General features: G+C 47.8%; 1 protein-coding gene across 3 annotated transcripts; it reads right to left on the reverse strand.

Annotated features, from left to right (window-relative positions):
- Positions 1–10,344: 10,344 nt before the first annotated feature.
- Positions 10,345–13,750, reverse strand: LOC120403208 (pyrin-like). Of its 3 annotated transcripts, none has more exons than XM_039534066.1 (4): positions 13,413–13,750; positions 12,082–12,141; positions 11,554–11,613; positions 10,345–10,580 (listed from the first exon to the last, which is right to left on the reverse strand). In XM_039534066.1, exons 1-4 carry the CDS (start codon positions 13,687–13,689, stop codon positions 10,558–10,560), a joined length of 420 nt encoding a protein of 139 aa, XP_039390000.1. In that variant the 5' UTR covers positions 13,690–13,750; the 3' UTR covers positions 10,345–10,557. The 3 variants fall into 3 exon arrangements, with proteins under 3 accessions (XP_039390000.1, XP_039389999.1, XP_039390001.1); XM_039534065.1 differs by having other exon boundaries at positions 11,554–11,616; XM_039534067.1 differs by lacking the exon at positions 11,554–11,613.
- Positions 13,751–14,279: the final 529 nt, after the last annotated feature.

The following is a 14,279-nucleotide window of genomic DNA, read 5'->3' on the forward strand; positions in this document are numbered from 1 at the left end:
TTTAATAAAATGGATTTTCCACCAAAAATATGGATTTGCCAAATAGGAATGTTTTAGTTGGAATGTCTCAGTTTTGATTAAACATATCTCAGGTTCAGGATGGAATTTCTGGTTAAACTCCAGAGACATAGAGAGAGCGACCCCAAAATAGCCAAATCCCAGCTATCAGGGCACTCACCTGGGATGTGGGAGAGCCCTACTCAAGTCACTTCTCTGCCTAATTAAGAGCAGGGAAATAGATCTATGTTTCCAATATCACAGGTGAGTGCCCTAATGTCTGCCCTATTTTCTATTCTATGGTGCATCTCTGTCTCTCAATCTCTCCTGTTGGAGCTGTTCCACTTTGTATGAATAATAAAGGATCCATTGGGACACAGAGAGAAAATCTATCTTGATAGCCCAGTGGTTGTAAGCCTGATCTAGGATGTGAGAGATCCAGGTCCAAGTGCCTGATTTGGAATGGGGTCTTGCATCTGAGTTTCACTGGTGTGACAGTATGAACCACGTGGGGGAACAAAAAAACAACAACAAAGAAACCAAGCAGCTGACTTTAATTATCTACTCCTCCTAGTGGCTGTTGTGGGTAGGAGGAGTCTGGGGGCTATATAAGCCAGACCTAACTCATTCTAGAAGAGCCAAGTGCAGAGGCAATATGCAAGTAGAGTTTGAAGGTGTAGAAAAAAATATATAGCTTAAGAAAGGGGAAGCAGGAGTTGTGATCAGTGTGGGGGGAAGATAGTGAGTTTGGGGAGAGATGGGTATGGCCTAGGGATCAGTATCCACAAGAAACTGTGGGTTTGCCTACAGGGAAGAGAGCTACAGGAATGGTACTGCAGATAATGCACATGGGTGATGACAAACTGGTGCACCCTGTTCTATAAATGTTACTACATTCTCTCTAGCGTTCTTTCTTCCCCCAACCTTTTCTGGGGTGCTCAAGTCATCCTGACTCACTAGGCAATTGCTTGGTGGCATTTTGAGTGGTGGTATCTGGGGTTTAACTGGAGGGCTCAGTCACATTAGTGACTGTCAGCTGGTCTCCCTGGAGCTGTTGAAAATCCACCAGTTCATCCCTGTGAAAGTAACAAAAGAACTGGCAGGGATTTGAAGGGAATTTCAATACAAACAGTCCTTTCAGTGAGCAAGAGTCAAGCTAGCTCTAACCCTAATAACATGAGATTTGTAGAAGCGAGGATTGTGTGAGGCGAGTGGGAAAGAACTGTGGGAGAAGTTGTTGTGATCTTGTGTTAGATAAGTATGGAATGTAGACTAGACTCTAAATAGATGTGAGAAAAATAAGATATCAGGATGACCTATGTATAAACAAAATGCAGCTGTTACACATTATTGTATGTAACAAAGTATAAATGCTTGCTGTAATTGTTTACCTGGAGAGAGATCTGTTTAGCTCTCTCCCTTCACACAATTGCTACAGATAATAAAGTATCTGACTTGCTGCACCCCACCTGAGAGTGAGGACTCTGTTTTTCTATGACATCCCTTATCCTAGAAGAGTGCCCTGACCACTGAGCTACTGGCTATTCAGAGGTCAGGCTTCTGTCTCTCACTTTCTGTGAAGTTTTTCCACAAGACCAGGTTTCATCTCAGTGTAGAATAGGAAAATATTTTGAGATCTTGAATATATTCAGGGGATAGGAAATTATTTTCCCACCTATGTCTAATCTGTACCCACTTACAATATTACTACTATAAAATAATTATCTTTTAAAACAATTGTCAAAGTTAGGTTTTCAGACCTACACCACTGCCAGAGAGATTAAGGAATATGCAAGCTGAAATCACACCTTGGAATGGCGCATAGATATACCCAATGAGAAAAAAACAACTATTTTTAGAACCTGTGATAGCTAACATAAGAACTCTAACTTATGATCAGAGGAGCTCATCTAGTCCAACCCCCTGCCCAAAGCAGGACCAATCCCCAACTAAATCATCCCAGCCAGGGCTTTGTCAAGCCTGACCTTAAAAACCTCTGAGGAAGGTGATTCCACCACCTTCCTAGGTGATACATTCCAGAGCTTCACCCCCCTCCTAGTGAAAGTGTTTCCTAATATCCAACCTAGACCTCCCTCACTGCAATTTGAGACCATTGCTCCTTGTTCTGTCATCTGCCACCACTGAGAACAGTCTAGATCCATCCTCTTTGGACAATGCAGATGATTTTTAGGGAGAACTGATTAAACAACATCAGACTAACCACTGCATGGGCCTCTGACAAAATGCCAAGATGGAAACAGACCATAACCTAATATACCATTGTCTTCATTCTCCAATTGGTGGAGACTGAATTGTCTATAGAAGGTAGATCAAGAACATCTCTTCTCTGGTCTCATAACACAAAAACAGGAGAAAAATCAATCAAATTAAAAGTTAGGAAGGTCAAAATCAAGATAAGGAAGTCAATTTTCACAAAATGTATGATTTTTTTCTAGGGAACACATTGCCACAAGAAGCAATTGTGGTCAAGAATTTAGTGAGGTTCAAAAAAGGATAGGCTATTTATACACATATGCAGAATATCAAGAGCTATAATTAAAGAAAATATTTTTGAGAGAGAGATTAAACCTCATGCTTAAAGGTTTTAACTAATCTCTAACTATTGGAGATTAGGAGGATACCTAATTTTGGGGGCAGATTCTCCCACATCTGCCTACTGTGAAGTTCTTACACTTTCCTTAGAAGCATCTGGTATAAGCCACTGTCATAGACAGGCTATTGGATTAGATAAAGAGGCTGATAAAGGAGGTGCTGTTGTCATCATGAACAGGTCTGACTACCAAAAGGAGGCCACCAGACAACTCTCCAATACCAAATTTTACAGGCCACTTCCCTCAGATCCCACTGAGGAATACACTAAGAAACTGCATCATCTACTCAGGACACTCCCTACACTAACACCGGAACAAATCAACATACCCTTAGAGCCCCGACCAGGGTTATTCTATCTACAACCCAAGATCCACAAACCTGGAAATCCTGGATGCCCCATCATCTCGGGCATTGGAACTCTCACTGAAGGACTCTCTGGATATGTGGACTCTCTACTCAGACCCAACGCTACCAGCACTCCCAGCTATCTCCGTGACACCACTGATTTCCTGAAGAAACTACAATGCATTGGTGACCTTCCAGAAAACACCATCCTAGCCACCATGGATGTAGAGGCTCTCTACACAAACATCCCACACACTGATGGAATACAAGCTGTCAGGAACAGTATCCCTGATGATGCCACAGCACAACTGGTTGCTGAGCTCTGTGCCTTTATCCTCACACACAACTATTTCAAATTTGATGACAATATATATCTCCAGATCAGTGACACCGCTATGGGCACCCGCATGGCCCCACAATAAGCCAATATTTTTATGGCCAACCTGGAACAACGCTTCCTCAGCTCCCGTCCACTCACGCCCCTTCTCTACCTACGCTACATTGATGACATCTTCATCATCTGGACCCATGGGAAGGAGACTCTGGAAAAATTCCACCACAATTTCAAGAGCTTACACCCCTCCATCAACCTCAGCCTGGACCAATCTACATGGGAGGTCCACTTCCTAGACACCATGGTGCAAATAAGTGATGGTCACATTAACACCACCCTATACCGAAAACCTACCGACCGCTATGCCTACCTTCATATCTCCAGCTTCCATCCTGGACACACCACAAGATCCATTGTCTACAGCCAAGCACTGAGGTACAACCGTATCTGCTCTAACCCCGCAGAGACCAACACCTACAAAATCTCCACCAAGCATTCTCAAAACTACAATACCCGCACGAGGAAATAAGGAAACAGATCAACAGAGCCAGACGTGTACCCAGAAGCCTCCTACTGCAAGACAAACCCAAGAAAGAAACCAACAGGACTCCACTGGCCATCACATACAGTCTCCAGCTAAAACCCCTCCAATGCATCATCAGGGATCTACAACCCATCCTGGACAATGATCCCACACTTTCACAGGCCTTGGGTGGCAGGCCAGTCCTCGCCCACAGACAACCTGCCAACCTGAAGCATATTCTCACCAGTAACTGCACACCGCACCATAGTAACTCTAGCTCAGGAACCAATCCATGCAACAAACCTCGATGCCAACTCTGCCCACATATCTACACCAGCAACACCATCACAGGACCTAACCAGATCAGCCACACCATCACCGGTTCATTCACCTGCACGTCCACCAATGTAATATATGCCATCATATGCCAGCAATGCCCCTCTGCTATGTACATCGGCCAAACTGGACAGTCTCTAAGGAAAAGGATAAATGGACACAAATCAGATATTAGGAATGGCAATATACAAAAACCTGTAGGAGAACACTTCAACCTCCCTGGCCACACAATAGCAGATCTTTAAGGTGGCCATCCTGCAGCAAAAAAAACTTCAAGACCAGACTTCAAAGAGAAACTGCTGAGCTTCAGTTCATCTGCAAATTTGACACCATCAGCTCAGGATTAAACAAAGACTGTGAATGGCTTGCCAACTACAGAACCAGTTTCTCCTCCCTTGGTTTTCACACCTCAACTGCTAGAACAGGGCCTCATCTTCCCTGATTGAACTAACCTCGTTATCTCTAGCTTGCTTCTTGCTTGCATATATATACCTGCCCCTGGAAATTTCCAGTACTTGCATCCGACGAAGTGGGTATTCACCCACAAAAGCTCATGCTGCAAAACGTCTGTTAGTCTATAAGGTGCCACAGGATTCTTTGCTGCTTTTATAGATAAATCTTGTGTCTGGTCTGATCCTGTCTGGCAATCCCTATGTTTCTGAGATAGAGAGGAACCAGTAGCTTCTACAGGTTGGTTCAGTCATGGAACAATAGTCTTCCCCAAACTCTGCAGGGTTATGGTTAGGGTTAAGGTTGGGAAGCTGTGAACATAAGACAGTTCACACTAGCCCCTGGGGATGGATAATTTGATGTACATCTGTAACACTGACAGACCTCGGTAGGCAGGATCGAGCCTAGGACCACTGTAGCTTAGTGCATGAGCTTCTACCACATGAGCTAAAAGCCACATGGCTCTTAGCCAAGGCTGTAGGGCAACCTCATTAATCTCCCTCTAAGTGATCTGCCTCAGGGCCACCACATGGACAGAGCACCACACCCAGGAGGTGTGCGGGTTACATATCTACACCAGGTTACGAGTTAAGGACATGATCCACCGACTGGGTATAACGAGCCAGACCACTGCCCCAATAAGGGGCTTGTGCCCCTAAATCACTTATGTGCTTTGGGAAATCCTATGAGCATAAGGGCCAGATCCTCTTCTTGTATAAATGTAGGAAGCCCCACTGACTTCAATGGAATGACACCAATTTTGACCAGTTATGTTTCCAATGACTTCAGCAGAGCTCCACCTATTTACTAAAGCTGGGGGGTCTCACCCCTTAGCGCCAATAGAGCTAATGCTGATTTTCACCCGCTGGGGATCTGGTCCCGTTGATTGCAATGTAGTGATGCTAGCTTACACAAACTGGAGTGGAGCGCCATTGATTTCAGTGGAGCAAAGATGAGATACAGCCACATCGATTTAAGTGGCACTCCATCAAGTTACATTAGCTGGGGTTTCTGGCCCATTAACATCAGTGGAGTGATGCTGATTTACACTAGCTGAGAATCTGGCCAATTGTGTTTCACTTAACCATCAGTTTCAACACTGATTTATATTAATGTTGCATTGACGTAAAACACTCTGAGGATTGCCCTGTTTTTTCCAGATTAAATAGGAGATTCCGGTTATTTCCCTAATGTAGTATTTTGGCTTTTTAATGGCAGATTTTGATACCCTTACCCACACTTTTTCAGCAGGTTGTCCTGTGGAAGTCAATGAGACCAATCTCAGAGTAAGAGGCCATTCAGTGTAAGGACATCAGAATCGAGCCTATAGTTTCGAGATGCTCTAACATATTGTTATGTATCAGATAAAGCCCCTTCTTGTCTGTCTTGTGTGCATTAAAATTCTTCTTCATTTATTTGCAACCTAAGCCTATCTTGCTTTAGCTGCACTGAGTAGTACTTGATCTCATTGGGGCTACTGGTATGAGTAAGTACTAGTCAATGTGAGCGAGGATCATAGACACGCGCCTGCAGTGACCTGGTTGGGTTTGTCATGGCTTTGGACACAAGGGCCAAATGTAGCCCTGGCATAAAAGAATGATGCCAGAGATGAATTTGGCCTGAAAGTGAAGATATTGAAAGGGGGAAAAAAAGGGAAAGAGTAAATGCTATTGTCCAGCACTGGTTATGCCAGTAATGTTCATGTTGACATAATTCCCCAAAATTAGGAGAACTTTGTAGAAAGCATCTATTATTATGGATTATAATAAGTTGCTGTGGGCCTCATTAAAACATTGTGTTTTGAGCAATTCTTTCATTATCTAATTAGGCAAGAAAATGTATTGGGAATAGTTAGGAAAACAACATATGACTCATTACACAGAAATAATGTGAATATTAACACTTGCTCTGCCAGAGTAATGAATAAGTAAACATATTTGTAGTTTAACTGAAGTTAAGAAATTAGCCGAGACAGTTTGTACGGGGGCACCTTCTCCTGGAGAACAGCAGGGTATAAAAAAACTAGCTGCCCCTTCTCATTAAAATCAATCTGAAAAAACTATACCAGCCCCCTTGTCATTCATTAAGGGCCCAAGCACTGACCATTGGACTCAACGGAGTCTTTCCATGGACTCTAGGGCATATTGGTTCAGTATCATAGATCCCAGTCCTGGGCATTCTTATGTGAGTGCTTCAATTTACGCATGTGAGTAATCCCTTTGACGTCAATTGGACTACTCACATGAGTAACATTAAGCACGTGCACATGTGCTTGCAGGATTAGGGAACTTGGAAAGCACAAGAAAGGCGCTCAACACAAATGCTTCAAAGACAACCGAAAACAGAATCTCAGCTCATGCAACATGAATACAGATCAGTTTGAAGACACAGCCAAGGAGAGACCTGAAAGGACAGCAACTATCAAACAGTTTGAGAAAGACTGATTGAAAAAACGGTCAAGCATCATGACAAGTCTTCAGCGGGAGCCTGCGTATCTCTAAGTGACATCCATTTACAATCTTGCTCCTCGCAGATCGGGCTTTGCAGCCACAAGGGAGCATACGAGATGCCATGACGTCACTGCTGGATACAGTGGATGGCCATACATTCTCCCTCCAGATGTGCTGAATGCTAATGTCTGATGTTCACAGAATTTTGGGTCAAAGAATTTTAAGACGTTTCAGCTAGATCCACAAAGGTACATTAGGTAACTAAATGCCATTTGAGACATATCAGTCCAACATTTAGCTGCTACTGAGGCTCAAAGGCACAAAAAGGCTGTTGGATACCTAGTTCCCAGAGATGCTCATTGAGAGATGAGTGCTTAACTAACCTTTGTGCTTTTGGAATATCCCTCCTTTGGCTGTGTCTACACTTCCATGCATAGCTGGATAGTTGACTCTGTACCTGCTCCTGCATATTCATCAGACCTGCATGTAGTGTCCACATACATTGTGCTGGAGAGAGGTCAAACCCTGTGTAGACGCATATACCTGCGTCCACACTGCCACTTCTGTTATGCCAGAGCGGCGCTACCACTTCAGACACAGTATCCCAGGTTCTGTGCCTCACAGGAGACACTCTAGGAACTGCCTTTCTGAGTGTAGTTGCCACGGCCCATCCCTTTTACACATTTGCCCATGGCAGTACCAGCTCATCTCTCTCCCTCTGGCCACACTGGGTGGAAGACATGGAAGGTTGGTTGTTCTGCTCCTGCTCCTTGTTAGCAGGCTTTCCCTTCAGCCTCTCACTCCCCCGGATCTCGTTACACACACACAGAAAGCTGACCAGAAGTCTGAAGTGCAGATAAGTCAATTTTTATTGGGGTTAGTTTCCAGCAAACGTGTCCCATAACTCTGAGGTCACAGAGCCTTGTTTCCCAGCATTCTCCACCTTCTCAGTCAGCACAATTATACCTGAAATGCACACGCACAGTCCCACCCCTTACAAATTACCGTCACGTTCCATTTCAGAGGGTCGTGGGTCTGGGGTCTTCATCCCACCCCTTCTGTGCCCCATGGGAGGGGTAAGGAGTGAGGTTGTGCTGCGGTCAGGGGCAGGCATTTCTCTGGCCTTTTAGTGTTTTACCTTCCCCCCAACCCCCCTTTGGCCCTCCCGACTGGCTGCTTGACCTTGCCTTGAGATAGGAGTTGAGGCGTCTTCAAGTGTGTGCTCATATATCACACTCCCACCATGCCCAGGAACACGTCTACTGCTCTTATCGGTTCCCATTGTACTGACAGACCCAGCTGGTTTAGGCAAAAGCAGCATACACGGTGTCTGCTTTTGTCCTTAGTAAGGGTCCCTTTATTCACACATATTAGTAAGAGTGTGTGTGTGTGTGTGTGTGTGTGTGTGTGTGTGTGTGTGTGCATATAATGTATATCAATCAAACAGGCAAGCAAAACTTAAAATACCATCTCAGGCGAAAATACAAGCCAGGATCCTACATTGGCACTCGCACTCCTGACACTCCTTCCTGAGGGACACGTGTTCGTGCAGTGGGGTGGGCGATTGGCAAGATGCTGGATGGAATCTGGACAGAACTTTCTGACATGATGATGAAGATGGCTGACCATGATGGGTGACTGACAGTCTCCTCCGCTGCCATGGAACAGATATGGTGACTGCCAGTATTGCCAAGGTATGCCCATGGATGGACCCCACTTCTGGTCCAGGAGAACCAGCACGGTGTCGTGAGATTGCATGATTTTGGAAAACTGGGATGAGGAACGGTGGCTTCAGAAAGTCATAATGAGGGAAAAGACCTCCTTGGGGCTGTGTGAGATGAGATCACCCCAACCCTCCAGTGCCACAAGCCTCGATTTAGGCAAGCCATGCCAGTGCCAAAGCGAATAGTTTTTGCCCTGAGGAAGCTGGTGATACCTGACCAGCTCAGACAACTTCTTCAGTTCTGAGGAAGGACTGGAGGCTAATAATGATAAGATACAGGTAGTGCAGTTTTGGGTTTTTTTTTTTAAATAAATATTTACAGTGCCTCAAGGGGGTGGTGGGAAGGGGGTTTTGGTTCCTTCCAGGGCCTGAGGAAGAGCTCTGTGTACGCTCAGAAGCTGGTCTCTCTCTCACCAACAGAAGTTAGTCCAATAAAAGATATTACCTCACCCACCTTGTCTCTCTCTCAAGTTGAGAACTGGAAGCCTGCAAGGTGTAGGAGCACTTTACATTCAGAAGTGAAAGATCAGTTATTGGCTTGGCTCTACTTATATGGCCCCATGACCAGAGTATCTCAGAAGCTTTAATATATTTATCCTCACAACATCCTTGTGTTGCCCAGTGCAGCAGTCTGGGAGCTGACCTTGTTTGTGAAGACAGAGGCAAAAAAAATCAATGAGTACATTAGCTTTTTCCACATCCTCTGGCACTAGGTTGCCTCTCTCGTTCGGTAAGGGGCCCACACTTTCCTTGACTTTCTTTCTTGTTGCTAACATACCTGATGAAACCCTTCTTGTTACTCTTAACATCTCTGGCTAGCTGCAACTCTAAGTGTGATTTGGCCTTCCTGATTTCACTCCTGCAGCCTGAGCAATATCTTTATACTCCTCCCTGGTCATTTGTCCAAGCTTCCATTTCTTGTAAGCTTCTTTTTTGCGTTTAAGATCAGCAAGGATTTCACTGTTAAGCCAAGCTGGTCGCCAGCCATATTTACTACTCTTTCTACACATCAGGATGTTTTTTTCCTGAAACCTCAATAAGGATTCTTTAAAATACAGCCCATTCTCCTGGACTCATGCGGTAGAGTGTTGTGCTGTGGCTGCAAAGATCTTGAGTTCAAAAGCTGCTGGATGAGCCATGTTAGCAGTTGTTAAAAGGAAAACCACTACTGAAGCACCCTCCCTGCAGTACAGTACCCCCTAGTGGTGCACTGGGGTCAGCACTGACTGAGAGAGGAGAAAGAGTAATCTCTACTGAGCCTCCCACAGCACAGCACCCGCTAGGGGCCAGCACTGACTGTGTGGGAGAGCATCCCCTACTGAGCCCTCCCCACAGCACCCCCTAGTGCAGGATTAGGCTCAGCTCCCCGTACTTCTAACAGGATACAAATGTTCCTTAGGGTCATTCATCCAAGCCTTGCAGCCATTTAGCTTATGAGACAGACCCACCATCCTAGGTGCCGTAAGAGGAGAGCACCACAGCTGGGGCTTTCACCGGAGCCCAACCAAATCTCTGACACACCATTGAACCTGCCAGCTGAAAAGATCAAGGAAAAACATCCACGCAGCTGATGGACGAGTTCTCCATATTAAAAACAGGCAATTGTTTTATTGACCAAAAATATGGAATGCAATATTCTAGCCAATTGGCACGACTCTGAAAAGTCTCCGGGTTTCCTTGGCCATCGGGCGCTGGTAGAGGAGCAGGGCACGGTCTTCATTCCAGTGTTAACCGTCCCTTTCACTGCGCCATGTCAGCTGCAAAGCCTTCGGTGCAGAACTCGATGTTATCGTAGGTCTATCTCATCTCCTGGGAGAGGGAGTGAGTCAGAGACAGCTGCATAAAGGAACGGGGTTCAGGTGGCTTTTATGCTACTTAATCTGGAAGTTCTCTGGTGTCTTTCACCCCAAGGATCTCAAAGTGACTAACCCTAGGGGTCCTCATCTACCTTTGGGTCTCCATCCCTTGAGCTTTCCATCAGCAGACATCACAATGATTAAAAAGGAGGTTGGTGTCTTTATCCCCATCTAAAGAAGGGGTGATTGTGGCACAAAGGGCAGAAGTGATTTTCCCAAGGTGACCCCTCAGGACAGTGGCAAAGCTGGGAATAGAGCCTGAGCCCTCATCCTCTGCATGATCCACTAGGCTGCACTAGCCTATTGTATTGCTAACCCCTAGAGAGCAGGATGCCAGTCTATTTACCTCTCTGCTCTTCAGCCAAATCTTGCTGTTAAATATGGGTTGAGATGAAGTGGGACGTTTTGGTAATATTTTTATGAAGCCGATGTGTGCCTCGGTTTCCCCTCTCTGCTGTGTCTGGCCTCAGGGCTGACCTGAGTCAAGGGTTACCGTATTTCAAGTTTTCAAAAAGGGAAACTGAGGGAGGAAGGTGGAGGTGGGTATAGTTGGGGGTACTGGAGGGGGCACCTACGGCAGGGGTACTCACTGGAGGGGGGGTGTCACTCCCTGTCATGGGGGCAGGACGGCTGGCGCAAGTCCAGGATGCAGTGACAGCCACCAGTTAGCACCTCCCTGTGGGATCCCCACCCCGGGGCTGGGAGCCAGGGCCTGGGTGGGCAGGGGGCAGCTGTGGTTGCACCAATCAGCTGCAGATGCAGGGGTGGGACCAGTCAGGAAGCTGACCAACTGGGGCTGTTGCTGAGCTCCAGCATCTGCTCTGCAAAACACCTGGACATTTCCTGTTATCTGAAAAATCTGCCCAGACAGAGGAAGGCTCCTCAAAGGCAATGTGCAGGAAAACGCGGACATCTGGTCACCCTACCTGAGTCTCCAGCCCTCGCGGAGCCTGGCCTGTGTTCCCTGGGCATGGGGGCGGCTACACCTGCTGGGAGACAACAGGGAGCTCACTCAGAAAGGGACCGGAGCAGCCTCTGCCACTGCTGGGATCCTGCATGACACTCTCCACATTGCCCGGCTATGTGTTGAATTCCTGCCTCCACCCCCAGCCTGCACGCCCCATCCCACCTCCCTCCCCCTCTGTCCGGATCCCTCCCCCATCCTCCCATCCCGGCCTGCCCTCCCCACATCGCCCGCCTCCCCCACTGCCAGGATCCCTCCCTTCCCCAGGAGAAACCCCTCAGTCTTTGGCCAGGTCCCCATAGCACAATCTCCGCTTTCTACGGCATCAGGGAGCTCGTGGACAGCCAGCCCATCGGTGCAATTAACCCAGAGTAATTTTAGGGCACGCCATAAGTTACATAATGCACTGGGGTGGACGGGGGTCTTGAACATCACCCAAAACCCGTGTTACTGTCCCATCCCCGACACAGCTGGACAAATGTCAACCCACCTGTGACTCTGGTCTGGGTGCTGCTGGTTGGTTCTGGGGTCTGCTGGGTGCCACCTGGAGCTGCAGGAGAGGAGGAGGAGAGAGGTTCAGCTCTCAGGGGCTCACCCCGAGCTAGCCGCTCCCCACAGGGATGGGGATTTGGGAGCTGGCAGGAGAAGGTTTGGGGTGACCCATAGCTGAGTCGGGGAATGTTCCAATGAGGAATCAATGGCGGGGAAGAGGAATAGAAAAAAACTCCCCCATAGGAAGGAGAATGTTTGGTTCACTGTTGGACTGATGAAGCGAGAAAAATAACTGTTCCTTGGATCCAGGACTCCTCCCTCCAGATGTGAACAACTCCACATCCATCTATTTATTCCCCATCCCCATCTCTCCTTCTCTCCCTTTCCAACACCCCTATCTTTTCCTATCTCCACCTGAACAGATCTTTCCCTCTGTGTCTCTCATCCCCTTACCAACACCTTGATGTCTCTCTGATGGGTGTCTCTCTCCCATACACAATTCCCCAGTGTGCAGCCACGATCCCCACTCTCGGGGGGGGGGGGGGTGTTCATATCCCGTTTGGGAAAGGAGAAGGAAGAGACGGGGGTTGGGCTGGTACAAGTGAACCATCGACTACTGGCCCGGAGTTGCCTCGGTGATCCAGTGGAAGACCCTAACTCCCTTTGGGGACCTAGAACAGGAAGTAAGGTATTTAAACCAGGGGTGAAAGTAACGTAAAGATGTTACCAGTATGAGGGGCTGGCTCCGGGCCCCTGGAAGGGGTAGGGCCTTGGGCAGAAGGGGCGGGACTGGGGTCAGCCTCCCCCCGCCAGCTCTTCAGTGCTGCCTGGCCGGTGCCACCCAGGGCTCCGGCGGGGATTTAAAGGGCCCGGGGCCCTGGTCGCTGCCATCGTAGGCAGCGGTGGTGGCCCTTTTAAATTGCAGGGCCCAAGGAAGCTCCCCTGTTTGCCCCCGCCCCCATCGGTGGCCTTGCCGGTAGGGTCCTTAACGTGCTGCTGTGGCAGTGCTTTAACATCCTGCGGCGGCCTTGGGCTTTAACATCCATTGTGTAGGGGCCTGTACTGGCAGCCATTTTTTACTGGCACACCGTACCGGCCCACTTTCACCTCTGGTCTAAGCCCCTTTGGATCTGTGATACCCAGTGACAGTCTTGCCTGAGAAGGGGCTGCACAATTCTGCCCTTGGGGGACTGTACAGAGGAACCCAGCAGCATTGCTGATTTCTCTGCATGGCCGGCGGACAAGCAGGCAGTTCCTGTACAAAGAGACCCACTGAGATGAGATCCCATTAGGGAGGGGGCAATCGCCTCTTGAGAGCCCCTCACTCACCCTTCCCTGTGGCCTGGAAGAGGTTGTGTGCCAGGTTCTTCTTGTCCATGTCCTCTAGCACCTTCCCGGCCACTTCCACCGCGTAATCCTCCTTGTAGTAGCTGACTAGCAGGCGAGTGATTTCTACAGCATCTGCTTTTTCCAGCTCTCCCCATTTGATACGGTTATAACCTGGCCTGGGCTGGAAATTGTTCAGCTTGTCTTTAAACGCCTTCAAGTCCGACTCACCTAGCTCTCTAATGGTGTCGAACAGATGGTCTCTCAGGGTCTTTCCCATGCTGGCTTCTTGCTCCGAGACAACGGGCAGGAAGCAGTGTCCCGAAAGGAAAGCGAAACAATCTTTCACAACTTCCACCCTGCATCCAGCCAAGTCCCACCCTCTTCTCCACCCTCTTCTCCACTAGGCTGGACTCCATTGGAAGATCAGCAGTTTTGATCTGGCTCACGATTTTTGTGGCCCTTTGGTGGGGTCAGGGGTTTTGCTGCTAAGGGGGGTCACCAGGGGGCTCAGCCTCAGATTCACTCCTGTTGTCTTGTGTTATTCAAACACTCATGGGCGTGGAGATTGGGAAGGCAAAGGGCATCTGTGCCCTGGCTGGGAAGTAAAGTGCAGTTGGCGTCAGCGGGGGAAAATGGCAGGAAGAGTGGCAAGAGTGATGCACACACACAGAGACACACACCATGCACAGACACAGTTACACACAAACACACCCCTCCCCCCAGAGACAGTTGCACACACAGAAGAACACACAGACACACCACACCACACTCAGTTATACACAAACACTACACACAGGGACACGTGCGCAGTTATACCACAGACATACCGCACACAGAGACACACATGCATCCTGACACATGCATACG

This window comes from Mauremys reevesii, linkage group 4 (genome assembly GCF_016161935.1).
Source record: "Mauremys reevesii isolate NIE-2019 linkage group 4, ASM1616193v1, whole genome shotgun sequence".
Classification (NCBI taxonomy): domain Eukaryota; kingdom Metazoa; phylum Chordata; order Testudines; family Geoemydidae; genus Mauremys; species Mauremys reevesii.

Coding starts and splice junctions, on each gene's coding strand:
- LOC120403208 (XM_039534065.1), bottom strand. CDS start 13,689: ATGGGAAAGACCCTGAGAGACCATCTGTTCGACACCATTAGAGAGCTA. Junction 12,142..13,412: donor CTTCCAGGCCACAGGGAAGG/GTGAGTGAGGGG, acceptor CCTCTCCTGCAG/CTCCAGGTGGCACCCAGCAG. Junction 11,617..12,081: donor CACCCAGACCAGAGTCACAG/GTGGGTTGACAT, acceptor GTTGTCTCCCAG/CAGGTGTAGCCGCCCCCATG.